This window comes from Macrotis lagotis, chromosome 7, assembly GCF_037893015.1.
Source record: "Macrotis lagotis isolate mMagLag1 chromosome 7, bilby.v1.9.chrom.fasta, whole genome shotgun sequence".
NCBI classification, from domain to species: Eukaryota; Metazoa; Chordata; class Mammalia; order Peramelemorphia; family Peramelidae; genus Macrotis; species Macrotis lagotis.
Genome location: NC_133664.1, coordinates 126,853,751 through 126,876,252, shown reverse-complemented (window position 1 = coordinate 126,876,252; position 22,502 = coordinate 126,853,751). Strand labels below are relative to the sequence as shown.

General features: G+C 32.9%; 1 protein-coding gene across 5 annotated transcripts in view; it reads right to left on the bottom strand.

Moving 5' to 3' along the window:
• Window positions 1–22,502, bottom strand: part of POT1 (protection of telomeres 1) — a 121,707-nt gene that overhangs the window by 77,643 nt on the left and 21,562 nt on the right. For 3 of the 5 annotated variants that reach the window (XM_074193783.1, XM_074193784.1, XM_074193786.1), the window contains 2 exons: window positions 21,211–21,258; window positions 19,298–19,412 (listed from right to left, as the gene is read on the bottom strand). The exons of 1 other annotated variant lie outside the window; for it this stretch is intronic. In XM_074193783.1, the coding sequence (XP_074049884.1) occupies window positions 19,298–19,412; window positions 21,211–21,258 (163 nt within the window). Of the gene's footprint in view, window positions 1–19,297; window positions 19,413–21,210; window positions 21,259–22,502 lie in introns of those variants that run through there. One more of the 5 variants, XM_074193788.1, reaches the window with a different exon arrangement.

Below are 22,502 nucleotides of genomic sequence, written 5' to 3'. Positions count from 1 at the left end.
AATACTAGAACAGTCATAAAAGAAGCAATTTAAATATCAGGAGCCACAGTCAGGATTATGCAGGACTTACCAGCTTCAACATTAAAGTACTGGAGGGACTGGAACATGATATTCTGAAGTGCAAAGAAGCAAATCTCAGCATATTTTTTTTTTTAGGTTTTTGCAAGGCAAACCGGGTTAAGTGGCTTGCCCAAGGCCACACAGCTAGGTCATTATTAAGTGACTGAGACCAGATTTGAACCCAGGTACTCCTAACTCCAGGGCGGGTGCTTTATCCACTATGCCACCTAGCCACCCCTCAGCATACTCTTTCAAGGAAAAAGAGGACTTTCAAACTTATCTGATAAACTGAAAAGAAAATCTGACCTTCAAATACAAGACTCAAGAGATACTTATAAATGGAAGGCTGGGGTGGAGGGAATCAGTTAACTCTTGAGAGCTATGTTTCTCTAGGACAATTGAAAGGAACATTTTTAGACAGAGAAGGTAAGTAGGTATAAATTGATTTAGCTCTTGAAGGCTGTATTCCCACTGGTTCAGTGGAAGGGAGGATACTTGATGGGGACATGAATATAAATTGATGGTAATATGATTCAATTCTTAGCTCTTGAGGGTTGTTTTTATATTGGGACAGTTGGAGGAATTGTTCTTGAAAAGAGAGTTTAAGTTTAAACTGATTTTGATGTAAGGATACTTATGGCTCTTGACAATTGTACTGCTATCAGGAAAGTTGAAAGGAGTCTACATTTACTGAGGATATGGGTACAAGACAGGTATAAAGCAATTATAACATGAAAAAGAGGATTATACCAGGAGAAGAAGGCATTAGAAGCTAAAAACACCACATGATGAGGCACAAAGACTTATTATAGTTAAAGGAAAGAAGGAAAGATGTGAGCAATGTGTAAACCTTACTCTCAACAGAGTTGGCTGAAAGGGGAAATAACAAACATTCCTAATTGGGTTTAGAAATTTATTCTACTTGCATTGAAGCTGGGGTAAGGGGAAAGAAAGGAGAAGGTGAGGTTGATAAAAGGGAAGGAATAAGTAAACGTAAAGTTAAAAAAAAAGTAAAGTAAAAGGGGAAAGGGAGAAGAGGAAAAAGGACTAGAAGAAGGAAAGGCATATTGAGAGATGCAGCAGTCAGAAGAAAAACATTAGTGAGGAGGAATAAGGGGAAAGAAAGAGAGAGAAATACAGAGGTGGAAGATAGGATAGAAAGAAATACAAAATTAGTCATCTTTACTGAGAATGTGATTTATAGGATGAATTCTCCCATAAAACAGAAGCAGATAGTAGAGTGGATTAAAATCCAGAATCCTACATTACATTTTATAGGAAATATATTTGAAACAGAGATAACAGGGTAAAGATAAAAATCTAGAGAATATATCACAATTCAGCTGAAGTAAAAAAACAGCAGAGGCAGCAATTGTGATCTAAGATAAAGCAAAAGCAAATTAAAATCCAATTAAAAAGGATAAGAAAGGAGAAAGACATTGTAAAGCTAAGGCTAACTAGTAGATGTGTCTGTAAAATTTTGTGAAATATCCCTTATAATGTCCATCATATGGGGCATGACTGAACAAGCTGTGGTATATAATGGTATTGAGTACTGCTGTTCTGCATGAAATCATGAGTTGCCTAACTTCAAAAAAGTCTGGGAAGACTTACATGAGCTAATGTTTAGTGAAGTAAACAGAACCAAGAGAACAGTGTACATATTAATAGACACATGTGAGATGATCACCTATGATTGAAGCACTCCTTTTAGCAATTCAGAGAGTGACCCATTAAAGAAAATGCCATCCACATCCAGGGAAGAAACTATGGATTCTGAAGGCAGAGCAATGCATACTAAGATCACTTTTTAAGACTTCTCTTATAGTTTTTTCCTTCCCAGTTTTTTCCCCTTACTTCTAATTCTTCTTTTATAATATGACTATTATGAAAATGTTAAAAATGACTGTATGTATACAATTTATATCAAATTATTTGCTATCATGGGGAGGGGGAGGAAGGGGAAGGGAGGATCACAGAAAAACTGGAATTCAGAAGCTTGCAAAAGGATGAATGTTGAAAACCATCTTTGCATGTAATTGGCAAATAAAATAAGAAAGAAAAGTATTATATCCAAACTGCATTATGGCAAAGATCTTATTTATTCAAGTAATTAATGATTAAAAATAGATTTGAACAATGACTGATATACAGAAATTTTTTTCATTTAGTAATTTACCAGTCAGATAGCTCTATAAGTTGGCATTTACGATACCTTCCTGTGACCTATGTCCTTATTTGGTTAGGTAGCAGAGTAGAGAGAATGAAGTACTTGGATATTTATTGGTAGGAGGGGTACACATTGCCTTAATTGATAAGGTTGTTATATGAATCAAAAAATATAAAAAATCCTAAAGTGCTATATAAATGTTCAATATTAAGTTATTATGGAGTTTGAGAAGTTGACATAATTATGCTCATTTAAAAAAAAAACTTCTCTTATGTTTTCCCTTCCTATTTCATGATTTTATTTCTTTCCTTAGTTCTAATTTCTTTTACGCAAAATATGTCAATGACTAATATGTAAATGTTAAGCACAAATGTACAATATGTCCAAGTTTTACCAGACTGTTCTCCAACAAGAGAAGGGGGAAGGAAAGGGAAGGTGTATAACTTGCGACTCTGCAAATGAATGAGTGTTGAAAAACTACCATAGCATGTAATGGGAAAAATAAAATAAAAAAAATAAAGAATACATAGGAAGCCTTACTAGATACAGCTCGTACAAATTTGGTAAGCTGACACTTCATGTTGTATATTAAGTACCTGGGTTATTGACTTGGCTTCCAGAGGAATGAACAATTTGATTTTTTTAAAGCACAAAGCACAATAAAACTATATATTGGTGGAAAGAGGGTTAAAAAAAAGCAGTTAATTCGTCACCAATTTCCATTTTTAGATTGATGTAAAATTCTGAACAAAATTTATTTTAAACACAAATGCCTATGTATCATTTGATGTTTCTCACTAATCTCTAATCACTATAGCTTTGTACTAAATTCTGCCCTAAGCTTCCTCCCCTGCCCAAAAGTTGAACAGAAAAAAACCAAGGAATAATAAATTCTTTCTTGTAATGCTAATTTGGGGTTGAATTTAGCTAAGTTTGTCTTAAAAAACCTTGCACAGTTTTGCAATGAGCCTTTATTCTCTTTTAGTTAACCTTTGGAAGAGGCTCTTATTCGAACTTGCTAATATTCTTTGTCTACATGTTGGCCTCTAAACTTTTGTATTTTTACTTTATTTGTTCTCCCAAGATCAATATCCCATCCATATCATTTAGTTTTCACTATTATCTATCTAAACAAAATATAACCTGCTAAAATTATAGAAAATTTAATATGTGATGCTTTAATAATGAAGTACTAAATACAAAGATTAGTCTACTCAACTGATAGCTCTATTAAGGTGGGAAAACATTAATAAGTAACATTTACTTAAATAGCACATGTAATTGTGAGAAAAATATCTATCATTGGTTATGCCTTCAGTACTTTGATAATACTTCATCTACTTTGATATAAATCTTGAGAGAAAACAGTTGAAAGATTAAACTCGCTATTTTGAATTGAAGGCAACCTTGAACAATTCACCTAATTCCTTCAGTATGATTAAGTAAAAATTGCCTTGGAGTTTTATTATGAAGGGAAAACTGCTGGTACTTTTAAACTAAGTCTTTAATCAAAGACACCAAGAATACATAAATTATGTAATCCACAAAATTTTTTCCACAAAAATTGTTTCTTTTGCTCTTCTTAATTCAATGATGGTATTTTTAAAGGAGGCAGTCTTTAACAAAAGAATTTTATTTGTACCAAATATCTATTTGCAAATAAAATCATCTTCTCCACCCTCATCAGCACTACTCAAATTCCCTTAAACCTGGTTTGACATCATCTTTCTGGTAAATTACATTACCTAGAGTTCCCAACTTTACTCAAAATGAACTACATTGTTAAACTTTTCAACCAATATTCCAGTCTCATTTATTTGTTTTAACTGAAAACGATTTCCTCTGAAGACACTACCATTTCTTAGAATCTTTCCACTGGAGGTCAGTCCTTCTTCATTTATCTCTCAGCTTCTTCATAGGCCTGGTCAATAAAACTAGCAAATTCTCTGAAGTTAACTTTATCTCTTTTATGTCACCTCTTACATCTCATTAATTATCAAGTCTGTCTATTCTTCCTGTGCAGTATCTCTTGCATGCATTTCATTCTGTCTTTACCCAATGCCAACACTTTAATAAAGGCCATCATTACCAGATGCTGAGGCCATTATACTGGTCTAATATACTGACCTCCCTCAACTCTCTTCCCTTCCAATTCAACCTTCACACAGCTGTTAGAATGATCCTGTTAATATAACATCTGGTTGTGGAATATCAAAAACTTAATTAAAAACATTGGCTGATTTAATAATATTCAATCCAAATGTCAATAAAACTAAAAAAATCAAAATAATTTTAAATTTAATTTAAAATCAAACTTTTTATATTACATTTATATTACAAAATAAAAACTGCACTTCCTTTCAATTCTCACATATCATTCTATTATTCCCATGCTGCAAAAGATACTGATCTTTTATAGACTTTGCAATGGCAGACAGAAGAAAGCCAGTTGCACCATGTTCATAGTTAATACAATGAAGGGATAATAATTCATTTAGTCTCTCAAAAAGCTAGGGGAAAGAATGTATGGGATAATGAAAGAAATAAAAAACACTTCAATGTGGGGAAGGTGAGACAGAAAGAGAAAAGAATACCATTAAAATTTATACATAGGAAAGGAATTTTCAGTAAGAGATCTATAATTTTTTTTATCTGAGGATTTTTTTTTAGGTTTTTTGCAAGGCAAATGGGGTTAAGTGGCTTGCCCAAGGCCCACAGCTAGGTAATTATTAAGTGTCTGAGGTCAGATCTGAACCCAGGTACTCCTGACTTCAGGGCCAGTGCTTTATCCACTGTGCCACCTAGCCACCCCATCTGAGGAATTTTGCACAAATAAGAACTCACCTTCTCAAGAAAGTATATCACCCTTGTAGGCATGATGTGTAAGGACCCAAATCAGAGAGAATCCCAAGCACTTGGGGGACAATACACCAGTGATAAGATAACATGGTCTTAGGAATAGAGAATAATTTTAACAAAGGTTAGAATGACCAGTCCTCACAATTAGGGACACAGATTGAATTCTAACATTAACATTATTTCTTTCTGATATAGCTTCCTTCATGCATTGCTAGGAGGCACAGGGGGAGGTGGAAAAAGCTGAACCTGTTCTACTAAAGTTATAAAGGAAAAAACAATGAAATTGGAGAGAAAAAGCACAAACTGGTACTTGAGGAAGCCTTACTTCCTTCAAGGGCACAGAGAGAATAAAGAAGAAAACGCTAAGAACAGAGTCCATAAGTAAGAATAAAAATTCAGAAAAAATGAGAAAAAGAAATAAGAGCAAGGGAAAACTTCTTGGAAAAGTTTCTAGTTAAAGAGTTATATAAACATTGCAGGAAAGTAAGGAAGGAAAAGATAAGCAAAAAAAGGAGTATAAGAAAAACTAATTGCTAAAACAAAGGATTATATTAAAAGAACATAAAAATGTGAAGGAAATAGATGGATAAAAACAAAAGCTTAATAAGTATGCCTTCTCAACCTATAATATCCCTTGCAAGGACTGCCCCCTTCTGCCATTGGTGAATTCATCCTGCAGCCTCATTCATACTAGGAGCTCTCCTTTTTTTTCTTATTTACTTTTCTTCCCCCTTTCAACTCCTCCTTCTATATTGTCTTCTCCCATTAGAATGAGGCAGGGGCTGTTTATTTGCTTGTATTTGTATCTCCAGTGCTTAGCATGATGTCTGGCGCAAAATAAGCACTAAATAAATGTTCATTCCCTTCCCTGCATTTTCAATTCATTGATCTTTTTGTTGATGAAAGTCTTTAGTAACATTGAGTAAAAACTTTTCACTACATCTCAAAGGTCTGCTATGCTATTTCACTATGATCATTTTAGTCTGAAAAAAAAGCTTTTTTTGGTATAATTTAATTCTGAACTGTTTAATTCACATGTTTCCAGTTTAAGCCTTAATCCTAAATATATTCCTTTAATTAATTATAATTTTATTGCAGTGATTCCAAAAAATATTTCAAATTTTTGCTTCTCTGGATCTATTTGAGATATTAAGATATTAGGAGGTAAAGCTGACCCCCTCCTCCACAGAACCATATGGCAACAACACCTTCAACCTGGCATTAAAACATTTGGTTCAAAACTACCCTTTTTCTATCACATTTCCTACCCTCTCTTTATATGTTTTATGCTTCAGGCAAAGTAACTACTGACAGCCACCATTCTGGGTAGATCATCTCCAAGCCTAGAAGGTGCTTTTCATATACCTACCTGCCAGATGAAATTCCTTCTTGTAGCCATCAAACCTTGAAGTTATCTATTCCTCTCCCAAACTCTTCTCCATTAATAGTGAATTTCTCATATACATCAATCAAATGATAGGTTATACTATACTTGTATACTACTTCCCACTGAAGACAGAGAGTAGATCATTTTAAAGCTCTACACTTTCAGTAAGTGCTTAACACATGTGTGAATAGAATTCAGAAAACAAAAATTCCAGTCTTATAGAATTTCTAGCCATACAAAATGCTCTTCCATGAATAAGATGAACATTTTGTCACAATTGTGGACTAGCCGTACCCATTTTGATTAGTTATTTTTACTTTCTAAATAGGTATTATCAAAGGGCAGAGCCAAGATGGTAGAGAAAAGGAAGGGACTTGCGTGACCTCTCCAAAATTCATCATAATTAAATTTAAATTAATTAAACAAATGTTTAGACTGTTCAAATTGATCACTGCAAAACAAATGCTGGAATAACACTCCCCTTCCCCCAAAATGGGAGTGAAACAATTTTCAAGCGCAAAATAAACTTCGAAGGTCAATGGGAAAGGTCTGTTGCACCAGGGTGAGAGGGGAGCACATTTCAGCTCAGGCTGCCCTCAACAAACCAGTAGCATGGTGAAAGGCAGCAGTAAGATCCCAGGCCCCTGTTCCAGGTAGCCAGTGCAATACTGGGGGAGGATAGAGGAGGGAGCAGAAGGAGAAGAGGGACACTTGAATTGTTGTTAGTGGCTCCTGGAGCTTTCAGCCCATAGATGGTTAACAAGGTCAGACAAAAGTTAAAGAGAGCACAGTGATCCCTTTGCTGGCACTGGGTGCAGGAATCCGCTGAAATACGTGGATCCAACCTGTGGTTCTGGAGAGATAACTTAAAAATTACTGGATTTCCCAAAAGTAATGATCCAAAACAAAAACAACAAACTAATCAAACAAAGGCCAAAACAAAACAAACAAAAAACCCAAGAGCCTAAACATCATCTTTCATGACATTTTCCAAGAAATTAGCAAGGTAGGAGCAACAAGGTGGCACAGTAGATAGAGCACCTGCCATGGAGTCAGGAGGACTGAGTTCAAAACCAGCCTCAGACACTTGATAATTAACTAGCTGTGTGACCTTGGGCAAATTCACTTAATCCCACTGACTTGCAAACCCCACCCCCCAAAAAAAAATTAACAAGGAAAACTACCCTGATATGGAAGGGCAAAAGGGCAAAATAGAACCTTAAAGAATCTACTAATCGACTCTTGAAAGAAATCCCAAAATGAAAATTCACATGAATATTACAGTCAAATCCTAGAGTTCCCAGTTTAAGCAGAAAGTACTGCAAGCAGCCAGAAAGAAACAATACAAATATTATGGAGTCAAAGTTAGATAGCACAAAATTTAGCAGCTTCGACATTAAAGGGCTTCAGAGGGCTTGAAATCAGATATTCCAGAGGGCAAAGTATCTAGGATTAAAATCAAGAATCTCCATCCAATAGGACTAAATATAATCATTCAGGGGAAAAAGTAGATATTAATGAAATGGAGGACTTTCAATCAATCCTGAAGAAAAATGTGGAGCTAAATAGGAAATCTGAGGCTAAACTGTTTACATTCCTACAAGGGAAGATGATACTTGTACTCCTCTAAGAACTTTATTATCATTTGGGCAGTTAAGAATATATCCATAAGGGTGGCTAGGTGGCACAGTGGATAGAGCACTGGCTCTGGAATCAGGAGGGCCTGAGTTCAAACCCGGCCTCAGATACTTAATAACTGCCTAGTTGTGTGACCTAGGGCAAGTCACTTAACCCCATTGCCTTGCAAAAATAAAAAATAAAAAAGAATATATATATATATATATCCATAGACAGAAGGAACAGGTATGAGATGAATATGATGGGATATCTAAAAAAATAAATTTAGGGGCGGCTAGGTGGTGCAGTGGATAAAAGCACCGGCCCTGGAGTCAGGAGTACCTGGGTTCAAATCGGGTCTCAGACACTTAATAATTATCTAGCTGTGAGGCCTTGGCCAAGCCACTGAACCCCATTTGCCTTGCAAAAACCTAATGAATGAATGAATGAATGAATAAATAAATAAATAAATGAATTTAAGAGATGAGAAAAAAGAGTAAGCTGGAGAAGAGGGATCAGAAATATAGAATGGGCTACATTATCTCACATAAAAGAGGAATGAAAGAGCTTTTATAGTGGAGAAGGTGCCCATTAATTAGGGAACAGCTATATGTGAATGTGATAGAATTCTATTGTGATATAATAAATGAACAGGATGTTCTCAGAAAAACCTGGAAAGACTTACATAAATTGATGCAAAATCCAATGAGCAAAACCAGAAGAGCACTGTATACAGCAAAAGCAAAATAGTATGATGATGAATTGTGAATAACAGCTATTCTCAACAAAACAATCTAAGACAATTCCAAAGGACTTAGGAAAAATGCTATCCACCTCTCATGAAAAAACTGATGGAGTTTGAATACAGATCAAAGCATGCTTTTTTTTTAAAACTTGCTTTCCTTTCCTCTCTTTGTTTTGGGGGAGTCTATGTTTTCTCATATATGGTTAATATGAACATATGTATTGCATGATTGCATGTGTATAAGCTATATCAAATTACTTGCCTTCTCAATGAGAGACCAGGGGAGGGAAGAAGAGAATTTGTAACTTGACATTTAAAAAAAGCAAATGTTAAAAATTGCATTTACATGTAATTGGGGGAAAAAAATAAAATGCTAAATAAACTACCAAAAAAGCAGGATTCAACTGCTTTAATTTCCTTATAAGGTTCAAAGTTACAAAGCAAAAGTAAGTCATTGATGGAAACATTCTACATGCATATACAACCATAAAACATTTGGAAAGGTAAAAAAAAAGCATCTCATTAATAAATATAACAGAAGGAATAATCATAAACTTTTAGTGCTATGAATGATAAAATGGGTGATTTTGATTTATGCAGTTTTTCTGATTAAAGTCTAACATCTAAGATATATACAAAACTGATACAAATATAAGAGCATAAAATCTCAACAAATGATTGGCCAAAGAACATAAACAGGGCATTTTCAAAAGCAGAATGGCTTTAATTAGCAGAGAAATAAATGTTCCATTCAATATTTACTTGATTGACAATGATATTAAGAAAAGTAAATGACAATTGTTGGATGGGTTATAGGAAGACAAGAACAGCAAAGCACTACATATGCAGCACTGTAAATTGGCCCAATTATTCAGGAATGAAGTTTGTTATCATACATAAAAATGTGTATATCTTTTGACTCAAAAATATTCCTAGTAGGTGTATCCCTTAAAGAGAAAGAGAGCAAATGATTCATATTTACAAAAATATTACTGGAGGATGGATGAATAAAATTATGATATATGAATGTAACATAATAAGGAAGATGTAGGATTTAAAAAGAAACTTGGGAGGATTTGTTTGAATTTATGTAGAGTTTAGTGATGATAATAAAGGGAACAATTTTACAATTACTAATGGGGAGAAAGGAGGAAGGGAAAATATACTTGATGAAAAAATTATAAATAATATTAAAAAATACACTGTATATAGAGTGATTGAATGTCAAACACAGTTCTTTGTTCTTTTTACAGTAAAAAGTTCATACTGATTTTACTAAGTTCAAAATAAAAAAGAAAATTAGAAATAAAATAATATAAATATATACTTCTAAGGCAAACTTTATTTAAATATCATTCATTAACTTTACCATCAACAGAATGAATGTCCTAAACTCCTTCAAGAAATATAGCAAAACCAATTAATGATTCTAAAATCTTTCTCAAATTTTAGTGATTTAAGTATATCTTTGTAAAACAGTTGAAAGTTTGAAAGGCAGAAAAATTAATGAATGATTGATTTTCATTTTTAGGAAAAATTTAATTTGCCTTATTTTCTCAAGTTTAAGTTGATGCATTGATTAGAACTATAACCAGAAGTTTTGTTTTTAAATTTAAAAAAAATTGTTTTTAAAGAAAAAATTGTCCCAATATCACTAGCCATAATAGTCTAATATCATGTCTAACTTTTTCTATCTTTAACAATTTTTAAATTAATGACTAGAATTGATATAGTAAATAGAATTGATATATCAAAAAATTTTTAAATCACTTGAAGCAAAAAGACTAATAGAAATAAAAAACTAATAACACTGTATCTTCTTCCCTTAAATATATTCAGAATATTCAGCAGTAAGAAATATAATTGTACTGTACTCTTTACAGAGTATTACTCTTTCAAAAATAAATTTTTTTATATCAAAGTTAACAGTAATATGTATGCAAAGTGCCTTATATTAAAGTTGTATTATTTAAGTGATTTGCAAAATATATGGACCCTAGTGAACACTTTGAAATCATTCCATAAGAGATAAAAGCTAAGAAGATTTAAGCTACTAATGTTCAATATAGTTTAACAGTAATTTCTAATAAGGGAATAAATTTAAGAGACACAAACATTCAAGAACTAATAACAACATATGGTTAAACATATGCTTGAATGCATTCTATAAAGATTGTATATCACAATAAGTACCATGAAATTTCTTGTTATTAATTATTTATTTGTTTTATTTACAAGTTTTCTACTTTGGGGTCTTACTATTAAAAATGTAATAAAATATTCACAATGAGAACGATAAAATTCTAGATACTAGAAAACAACTTTTGTCAAAAACAGTCAAATTCCTCCATAAAGACCTAGAAAAAGCAGCAGACCAAGTGCTAATCAGTAAATATAAAATAGATAAAATCAATGATTAATATTTCTAGCAGAGGTCAAAGACAGAGACGTATCTGGGTAGTAGGGATTAGATTTGTCATGCATGTCCCAAAGTGAACATTCTAAAGAAGATGAATCAAGAGGACCAGGCTGTATAGTAAAGCAAAAAGAGATCCAGGCAGCAAAAGGGGGAACTCCACAGCGTGTAGAAATGGACATTGAGTGGAGATATGACATAAACTCTCCAAGTCCCAAGTCCCAGATTCAGGGTGGACTGAGGAAGGGACTTAGCTTGCTATCAAGGATGAGGAGCAGTTTCAGAATAACTACGTTGAGCAAGGAACAAGTTCAAGAGCAAATAGTAGCTATTCCCTGAAGGGAAGTGGATTCTCATTTCCAGCCTTCAACCCACTCTGAAGGCTACAATGGAATATCCAGGGCAGGAATTCAAGATCAAAATGTGGCTGATTCTAAACCTAAAGAGCACTCTATCTGGCTGGTAGTAACTGGATCTACCAGGAGTCTTCTGGAACTTCTAAGTTACAAGATTCAAATTCAGGTTGAGAACATGCAGACATCAGCCAAGAGTAGCAGGGATAGGAACACTTGGGGAGCACTGCAAATCTGTAGTTCCCTATCCTGAGCTGGTCCTTAAAAAACTGGAAAAACATAATTCTCAAAACACCATTCCCAAGAAAATACCTGAAGGATCTGAGAGGTCAAAAGGTCAGTCCAGATAGAAACTCCTCAACCTGACATTTTAAAGCCCTTCACTATCTGGTTCCCACTAAGGAACATTTCTAAGGACTATTAAATCAAGAATTGATTCATTTTTTTAACTGAGCTAAAATTTTTGAAATCTTTTTAAATTCAGTTTGTTTTTTTCACCATTGAGCTAATCTAAGAAAAATTATAAGATTGTATTTTGTAATTTTACATAGACACATAACCACATGACAGATACACACATAATGGTATCATAATGCTTCTCAACTTTTCCTCCTAATTTGATTTCCTTTAAAATCCCTCCAAAGGGGATTACTTTAAGTTAGAAGTGAAATTAATCATAGAGGGAAAAAAAATCATGAGCCACGAGAATCATTTAAATTGCAAAAATGGGTTGAGTCACCCATGAAATCTATCTTGAATGATTAATAACATCCTCATCAAAGCTGCAGGAAAAAAACTGGATTAGAAATAATACTTTAGCATTTATTCGCATTTAGTATATTTAAACTGTTTTCTAAAAATTTCACATTAATCAATTAAGCCACAGAAGATCCAATGGAGGCAGGTAAATAATAGTGATTTCTATTAAGGAACCCTATACCTGATTAAGGGAAACCAGGTGGCACAAAAGATAGAGTGATAGACCTGCAGTCAGAAAACTCATCTTCTTGAGTTCAAATCTGGCCTCAGATACTGTGAGACACCAGGCAAGTCACTTATCTCTGTTTCTTCATATATAGAAGGAAATGGTAAGCATTCCAAGATCTCTGCCAAGAAAACCTCAAATGGAATTACAAAGAGTTAGATACTACTGAAATGAATGAAAAAACAATAATAAATATTAAAAAATTTATATATAATTGTATTACTAGAACCCCAAGAAAGCACAGCTTTATTGTAAAACAAAAATACTTTTTTCCATTTTATGAAATTATTAAAAGTTCTAGAGACAACTGTAACTTTGAGAAACAGTAGCATTAATAAAAAGAATACAGAAGAGATTAGAAATACAAAGATTTAAATTTATATAAGGCTAGAAGACAATCAAGCAAGTTTTTATCTTATTAAATATAAAACAATAGCCCTAATATAATCATTCTATTTTATTTCACTTTTATAATCTACATTCTAATTTCTAGTTCTATCATTCTACTAGCCTGAATTGACTAATTAGCAGACCAGATTGAAATTAGGAAGAGACCATGTCTAGATATTTATAGAGCTATAAAAGATACATTTTGTACATCCATCTACACATAGAGAAATATATATCTTGAACATCTCTATTTTTCTACATATATCTCTATTTCTCTAGACATAGAGATATGTAGCTGCCTATATCTATCTGTACATCCTGCACTTCTATTATGTATATCTCTATATCTATAGATATGTAGCTATTATATCTGTCTACCTTTATGTATGTCTGTGTGAGTGTGTGTCTGTCTGTCTGTATGTATATATGGATATGGATATATATATCACTGATTCCTAGCTAAAGTACCTAGGTGATGCATGGACTAAGTTGTCTGGGGTCAGGAAGACCTGAGTACAAATCCAGCCTCAGACACTCAGTGACTTATAATGACCCTGGACAACTTACTTAACTTCTGTTTGCCTCTGTTTCTTCATTTATAAAACAGAGATGATGATGATGATGATGATGATGATGATGATGATGATAATAGCTACCTAATGGGTAGATGCCATTGTGAGGATCAAGTGAGATTACATTTGTGAAATTATTAATACTGTGGCTGGTACACCGTAAGGACTATATAAATGGTATATGATACAATTTTATCAGTATTATTTCAAATTTATAAGAACAAAAGTCATTTCCTAATTTACACAGTAAAAAGATATGAATGGGAGTTTTCTAAGGAAAATAATTCAGGTTATCAATAGTCATATGAAATCTGACTTCAAAGGAATAAAAAAGTAAATGATGGGATAGAAATAGAGACAGTAAGTATAAAAAGATTCTTAACAGAAGCTTGGCAGTAAAAGTCAGGAGAGATTAAGAGGGATAATTGGAAGAAATATGAGAGCAAATCAAAGTTTTTGTTTTTGCTTTTGATATTTTTAAGATAAGGGAGAATAACTGGGAGATATTTTGAGAAGTCACTGATACTAGAGAAATGTAAATTAAAACAACTCAAAGTTCCACCTGACATACATCAAACTGGCAAAGTTGACAAAAGGAGGAAAGTGATATATGTTGGAGAAGTGGGAACGTTGACACACTAACCCAGCAGTAAATGAATGCACTAATGAATGCACAAGACCTAAATATTTAAATTCTTCCATGCTGATGTTTGTCCTTTTTTCTCAAAGAAGACCATGACATTATGGAGTTGATGCCATGACAAGAACATGAACTGAATTTGAGTGGGGGGAGGGGGAGTGAGGGCAGTTGTGTTAAAGTCACCAGCCTCACTTTCTCCACTAGACATGGAAGTGGCCCTAGATGCAGGGCAATCAGGATTAAGTGACTTGCCCAAGGTAACACAGCTAGCAAGTGTTAAGTGTCTTCAGCCAGATTCAAACTCTTGTCTTTCTGACTCCAGAGCCGGTGCTCTATCCACTGTGCCACCCAGCCGCCCTTAAAGTCTTCCACAAGTGGTAGACATGCTTGAAGCTCTAATTAATGACATCTAAACAATGATTACTGATGAAATATCTAATTACTCTCTAATATATCAATGACAACATAAGTATGATATCATATGCCTTACAAATCAGTCATAATTATAAGAAAAATAACTTCCTAAAAGTAAGGGTGGCTAGGTGGCACAGTGGATAGAGCACCGGCCCTGGAGTCAGGAGTACGAAAGTTCAAATCCAGTCTCAGACACTTACTAATTACCTAGCTGTGTGGGTTTGGGCAAGCCACTTAACCCCATTGCCTTACAAAAAAAAAAGGATTAAAACTACATTCAATATTTATTAATGTAACAAATTGAGATCCTCCAGGTGACTTAAATATGCATTGTTTATGATAAAACCATTATTAACTGCCACCAAGAAATAAGATACCACAAATTTTAAAGAATTATTAAAAGGTAACATGTTTTATTATGATGATACTGCAATAGAGTGAAAATTAAAGTAGCACTCAATTAGCTTCCAACAAATCAATAAATGAAACATTTATAATTCAAGTCCCAAGTCATTTACCCCATTTCCTTAGACTATTGGTTACACAGTGTAAAGAATACTAGACTAAAACTCAAGAGAGGAGTTCTAGACCTTCCAAGTGGTTCCAGTATTCCAATGTATTCCATGGGAATGGAAAGCATCTAATTAACACTAAGTACTAAACAGCCTTTCCTCTCAAGGAGCTCAAACATTATTCGAATAAAAAAATGAAATAAAAGTTCAACTCTTGGGCACATGGAAAGGTTTGGAAGTTCTAAGGATAGGGGGAGAGAAAGAGGATGGCCAGGTTTGGTATTAAAGGTAAGGAATTTTGATTACACAGGATGTAGAAATATTGTTGGAGATGTGGAACACTGTAGAATGGCAGCAAGTAGATTTGGGAAGGTTGTGAAAGTGTACATGAGGGGAAGACAGGGTCAAAGGCAGAAGAAGAAACTAAGCAGCTAAAGTCAAATCTGAGAGGATTTGATTCCTTAGGGACAGAGTATAAGGTCTCTGTACCAGGAAAGAAGAGCATAAATCTGGAAGGCATCAAAATAAAATTCACCTAATTATAAATTTCTAGTTAGGAGTTATTTGATAAACTAACCAACTTACTGCTTGTCTTTTTTAATTGTTTTAACTGAGAAGAGTATAGAGTAGGAAAATTACTGTGGTGTGCAAGACATCACTAATTTCTTTTTTTAAATACTCATTAAGTTAACTCTAACAACTTTATCAGAAACCAAAGGAGCTGAATTTTAATTCTTTTCAGATGCTAATTGCTATGTGTACTCTGGCTGGAATGAAGAGAAGAGAAAGAACAAGCCAAGGGGTTATACTTGGGCCAACTGTGAACTTCAAATAGAAGCCCTTTGCAAGGTTATCTCACTCCCTGAGTAGCTACACAGAAAATTCTGTAGGACAGAGAAATAATTTTTATTCTTAAAAACTAGAAATATAATCTATAATTTTTTACTAAAATTTCAAATATAAACTATATGCAAAAAAGTTAAGGAAATACAACATGATAAATGGTGTTTATTCATGGAACTAGACCTTTTTTTTCTCACACATGTATATTGTTGGTACCAAGTACAGGAGGGTGGAAAACTGACAAACTTTCACTACTACTGTAACAATTGAGAAGTGTTTGAATAGGATAAAGTCTGAGATTTCTTCAGTAGAATATTATAGATTAGAAATAGTTGAGCTGTGTATATATATATCTCTTCTACCACTCCTCCCTTGACAAGCAATTTTATGTTACCTTGACCAAATGTAAAGAGTAAACTGACCCTGTCTTATCTGGACTGAAGTCCAGATGGTTCTACATTCCTTGCCCTGGAGGGGGAGAAACTGTCTCTGTTTGAATTATATGCTTATTCTTTAGAGTAATTTACAACTATAGATTGTGAATACCACATTCCTCACTAAGATGACTGGTCAGTGGGGGGGGGGGGGGATCCTGCTAGGATAAATAGGATAAATGTATCTTGGACTTCTGGCTCTTTACCCCTTTTCTCTCTCCATGTTTAAGATGGAGCAAGGGGTTCCAATTCTCGAGAATTGAATACAACTTTTCTCTTATACCTTGAGAAATCTCTGAGTCTTATTTAAGCAGGCAAACACATCCCACACATATTGAAAGAAGCATATTTCTAATTGAATAACAGCATAGTAGAGGCACATAAATTGATTTGCAACAACAAAATCTTTTTTATTGATAAACTATTTTAACAAACATTATTTACATGTTCTTGATTCTTATGAAATCTTATCCCAACTTTTTGAGGATTCTATCCTCAAGTGATATAAAGTTTATAGTAGATAAGTCACCTTTAAGTGTAATATAATAAATAGCTTCTCTCCATGGAAAAGAGATAAAGGTCACATTTTTGAGAGTGTTAAATTTTTAAATTCAAGTTAAAATGAAAGAAATTATGAAAACCCACCAAAAAAGAATGCAGCTAACAGATTTGTCGTTACTAATTGGCATATAATGAAAAATACCAAAACTAATCAGTTTAGAAAGTTAAATTATATAAAATTGCCTTCATCTATCACATCTTGAATACATATATTTTATAAAATAAATTTTAATGAAAAAAAATCTTAGAAATACCTTTTTTTTTCTTCCTCAATCTGCATTAGTTTTTTAAAAACTTTTTCCTCATTTGTACATCTGGATATGATTTAAAATGTAGCTGGATACATAGGAAATAATGTTTCTTTACATAATATAAAACAGGCACAGCTGCAGTTTGTTCCTGTACATTTATTCTGGTACTTCTCTATGGTAGCTCTAATGAAGTTGGTACTTTCCTAAAACCAAAAATCAGTGCTATTTGTTTTACTTTCCTGTAGTATTCACTCCTGGTAAAGCATGACTTCCTTCAACACAAAGAAAAATGACCAATAAAATCCTGAAATTGATAGTTTAGAAACTCTTGCTAGAGTTTCAAGATATATTTTTAGCATTATCAATGAATATATTCAAATGAAACTGATGATATTCATTTAAATATGGATCACAGGAGAAAAAAAGTAGTTAAACATATGCCCTAATCTCTATAATAGCAGATGGTCTATTACTAACTCTTAATTCCTCCAACTGATTTTATATAGCTGAACATATCTGACACGCACTTTTCAATTCTTTGTAGCTCATATTTCCTCTAAATTCTATTTTGTCTAACTGTCCAGAGAAAGTATAATTATGTATTCCAATAATTCAAACCTAAATCTAATAGTTTACTTGCAAATGTTTAGCAAGCAACTGAATCAACTTTTATGTAACTTCAAAACTGAAGCCAGTTTTGGTATTTGATACTTTACTAATCACTTCTTAAGATGTACATGCAATAATGTAAAATTTATATGAGCTGATTCAAAATAAGCAGAATCAAGAAAATAAAATATACAACGATTACCATTTTGCAAATTAGAAACAAAACCTAAACACTATAATCAGAACGAAAAGACTGGTCTAGAGAAGAAAAAAATATATCTCCCTCTCTCCCTTCTTTGTAGAGTTAACAAGGTCATTATGGGTACAAAAATATTGCATAAGTTATCAGAGTTTGCTGAACTTATTTCTATCTCTTATTTTTCTTACCCTTTGCTATGGTAGCTAGGTCTCTGAATATGGGATGGATACATATAGAAATGAAGGTGACAGAAAAACAAAAAAATCAATTATTTTTACCTAAAATCACATGAAATGCAAACAAATAAAAGTTTTATCTGCTACTTGGTAAACAAAAATTTCTTGATCCTGAGTCACATAATCATCAGTACATCATCAGGTTTTGAGGCAGACCTCTATTAAAACAATCCAAAATCAAAGCTTAATAGATCTACAGTTGGAAATGACCTCAGAAGTCATCTACATAACTGTTCATTTTACTTTCAAAAAATCATAGGCAAAAGCTTGAGAAAATAAACTGATGCAAAATGAAATAAGCAGAGTCAGAAAATGAAATGTATAACTTACAATAATATAAATGAAAAGAACATCAAAAAAAAAAAGAAAACTAAAACTGAATGAACCAAGCTTAGTTCCAAAGAAGAAATAAGAGAAAGTATCTCTCTACTCCCTTCTTGCCCCTCAACCCCCAACTCCTTAAAGAAATATAGGCCCTGGAGTACAGAATATTATATCAACATGAAACATGGAAATAAAATTCTTCCTACAACAAAGGAATTAATGCTTGGATTATTCCACAAGATAAAAATGAACAATTACGTAAAATAAAAATGTTTTTAGTTTTTATCAACTGACTATAATTTTTTCATTTTTGTTTATCCTTTTGTCTACCTGGCCTTTTGATATCCTCTACTATAATGAATAGCTTCAAGGAGAAGAGATAGATAATACAACCTGTTCAATTGACAGCATACAGGATAATGCTATATACATAACAGTACTTCAATGAAGATGAGCAATATTTACTTTCCAATTCATTAATTTATTCTCATTTAATTTATTCCTTTTTAGACCCTCTGAATTCTGTATACCTACTTCTAACAAATTATGGTAAATAAAGTCAGTCACCCCAAAAAAGTGTTACTAGAACAAGGGGACCATTATTCACAAATTTGGCTTTTGGTAAGATTATTTAAAATGATAAAACACTCATGTAACTAAAAAACCAATATAAGAGAACAGCCCCAACTTAAAACACAAATATACTTTTAAAATACTAACCAGTTCCTCTGCTTTGATAAGGGGGCTTGAAGAACTTCACAGCACCGTATACATTGACTACAGATCCATGCTTAAGTTGATTCAAAGGTGTATATGTATACTTGGGTGTCACACTCTACATAAACAGAAATAAAAAATTTTTTCATATATGCATTTAGCAATACGGTTTTTTTCTGTTTATCTGTCATAGTAAGACATGGGAACATTTTTTCAGATAAATTAAATTTAACTAACATACCTATCTTTTAAAATTTTAACTGTTTTTAAAAATAAAATCTTTCCAATATACATTCAACTGTCTCTAATCTAATTCATTCTATCTCTTGTCTCCTTACTTTGCCCCCTCCTTACCTACATCTCAAAGAACTTTCTTCATCAAAGAACAGCTCAAGGGCTACCTTCTATAAAAGGCCTTTTCTATCCCCTGAGTTACTAGCACTCTATCCTGCTGTAAATACTTTGTATTAGTATATAAGCATTTTTATTTACTTAGTTGTATTTATGCATTTAGAGCAGCATATAAATGCTTTTGAGGGCAAGGACTGTTTTATCATTCTCTTCATATCCCCAGAAGTCTACCATAGTGGCCTGAACTTTGTAGACACTTATTTATCATTACCATCTATTTCTCCCTCCCCTCCATTACCTTTACCTCAGTATCTTGATATTTTCAATTCTCTGAATGAATCTAAGGAAGGACTGAAAATCTGTAAGTATAACCAGATAATAATGCCTTATGTATATAGTTAAATCAAATATACACTATGCCTGAGGAGGGCAAAATGTATTTCCAAGCTTTTTCTATGACATAAGGTACTTGGATTTTAGGATGATACATTTATTTGGCTCAGAAACTACTTCAACTACTTCTAATTTACTCCCAAATAACTAGTCTTTCTACAAATTTGGATGGACTGTCAGATAAATGAGTATTATAGTACAATTTTAAACTTTGAGGAGCCACTAAAACAACAAAGAATAATATTTTTTCTTTCACTTCAAAATACTTTCACTTACCACTCTTTTCCCTGGTCAAAATCATTCTATCCATGCTTTGGAAAGTTAGATAACAGAAATAGAGAAAAAGAACTGGAAGAGCCTTTAGAGATTATCCAAGTCAACTAATTTGTTTGATGAGCTAGGAAATTGAAGCTCACAAAAGGTCATATAGCAGGTTAATGGGAGAGCTTGATTCTCTCCACTGTGTATGATGAAGGCATAAGTGTCTCCTCCAAAGAAACTATCTCCTTTATCTTTCATATTAGATTATGAAACAACTTAAATGAAATGAGGAAAAAACTGGACTATCAAAAGAATTTAAGCCTGAAAGAGCCTTAAGAGATAATTGAATCCAAATCCATTATTGTACAAATGGGAAAACTGAATCCCTAAGGAGTTAAATGATAGGCTCAAGGGCCCACAGCCAATCAGATGCAAGAGGAGGATTTGAAACCAAGGCTTCATCTTTCAAATTCAATGCTCTTTTGAGTAAACCAAACAATTATTTCTACTAAATTCAATGAGAAGCAAACACACAATGATCAAAATTATGAAAACAAGTGGAAAAATATAAATAGATGAAGCATGAAGAAAAACAATTCTCCAATTTACTATTTAGGGAAAAAAACCTCGTGATATTAATGATAGTGTGAATTCTGATATCTGGATGGTCATTTTATAAAAATAACATGATTTAAAAAATTTTTGCATTACAGAGATAGCTTATATAAAATAAGCAGAAAAATACTAACCCAATCTTAATCAACAGAGACTATATATTATTTTTTCATTCATTCATAAAAATAAAGAATATATTTTCTAATTTTAGTGAAATAATTTCAAAATCAAATTTTTACTACATTTGAAGAAAATATTCATAAAAATTAATCTGCCAAAGATAAATCCAAACTTACCAAACACATAGGCTCTGCAGAACTAACTGTATTGTATTTAACATAAACCTGAAAAATGAATAAAGAGATTTACCAATAGATATGTTTTAAAATAAGATGCTATCAATACTATAAATATACAAAATATAATGAGTAGACTTAAACAACGTTAACCTAAAAGAAAGAAAAGGTATAATTTTTATGTGAAAATGGTATGATTTTTATATAAAACTTTTTCCTAAACTGAGTTAAAAAGCATTAAAATTTTAAAGTAAAAAGATTTAGTAGTCTATGTTACAATTTTACTTTTTATCATTTGGTCTCAATATCAACCTTAAGGAAGTAAGAATGTGAAAAAGGATTCAGGTCTTTTAGAAAACTCAGATATCTTCCTTTTCCCCATCTGGCTGAATTCATTTTGGACTTCTTGGACTACTCCATTCCACATTCATGAGAAGATGATACATGTAACTCTTAAGAATTTTATAATTATTAGGGTTGTCAAAAGGAAGCTACATAAACAAAGGCCTTGGGTATATGATTATATTAAGATGATCTCAAGAAAAAAAGGGAGAAAGAGGTATGACTTGAGAAAAGGAAGAAGAGAAAAGTAGAATGAGGAAATTTTTCTCATATAAAAGAGACAAGCAAAGAAGAGCTTTTAGAGTAGAAGGGAAGGGGGGTAAATGGGAGCAATAGATTAACCTTACTTTCATTGGAATTGGTTCAGAGAGGGTAGAATATGTATATATGAACTGGGTATAGAAATATTTTACCCATTAGGGAAACAGAAATGGAAGTGGATAAGAGATATGGGCTAAGGGGAATGATAGAGCAGAAAGCAGATTAAAGGAGGAGCAAAAAAGGCTTTTAAGAGAGGGATAGGACAAAAAGAGAGAAAGAATAATAGTGAGGGAAAAGACAATTAATAATCATTATCATGAATGGAATGAACTTACACATAAGATAGAACTGGATAGCAGAATGGAATTAGAAACCATAATCCCTACAACAGGTTGTTTACAAGAGACACACCTGAAGTAGCCACACAGTTAAAATAAGGGGCTGGGGAAGACTCTATTATGCTTATCAATAAGTAAAAGAGACAGAGTTAGTAATCATCATCTCAGAAAAAGCAAGAGCAAAAACAAATCTGATTGTGTGAGTGAAGAGAAGTGGATACAAATGTAGTGAACATAAAAGTTATAAGACCTGACTACAGAATATATATATGGGATGAGTGTGACTAAGAATCTGAGGATGATATCAAGGTTATGAAACTAGATGACTGGGAGCATCGTACAGCCCTCAAT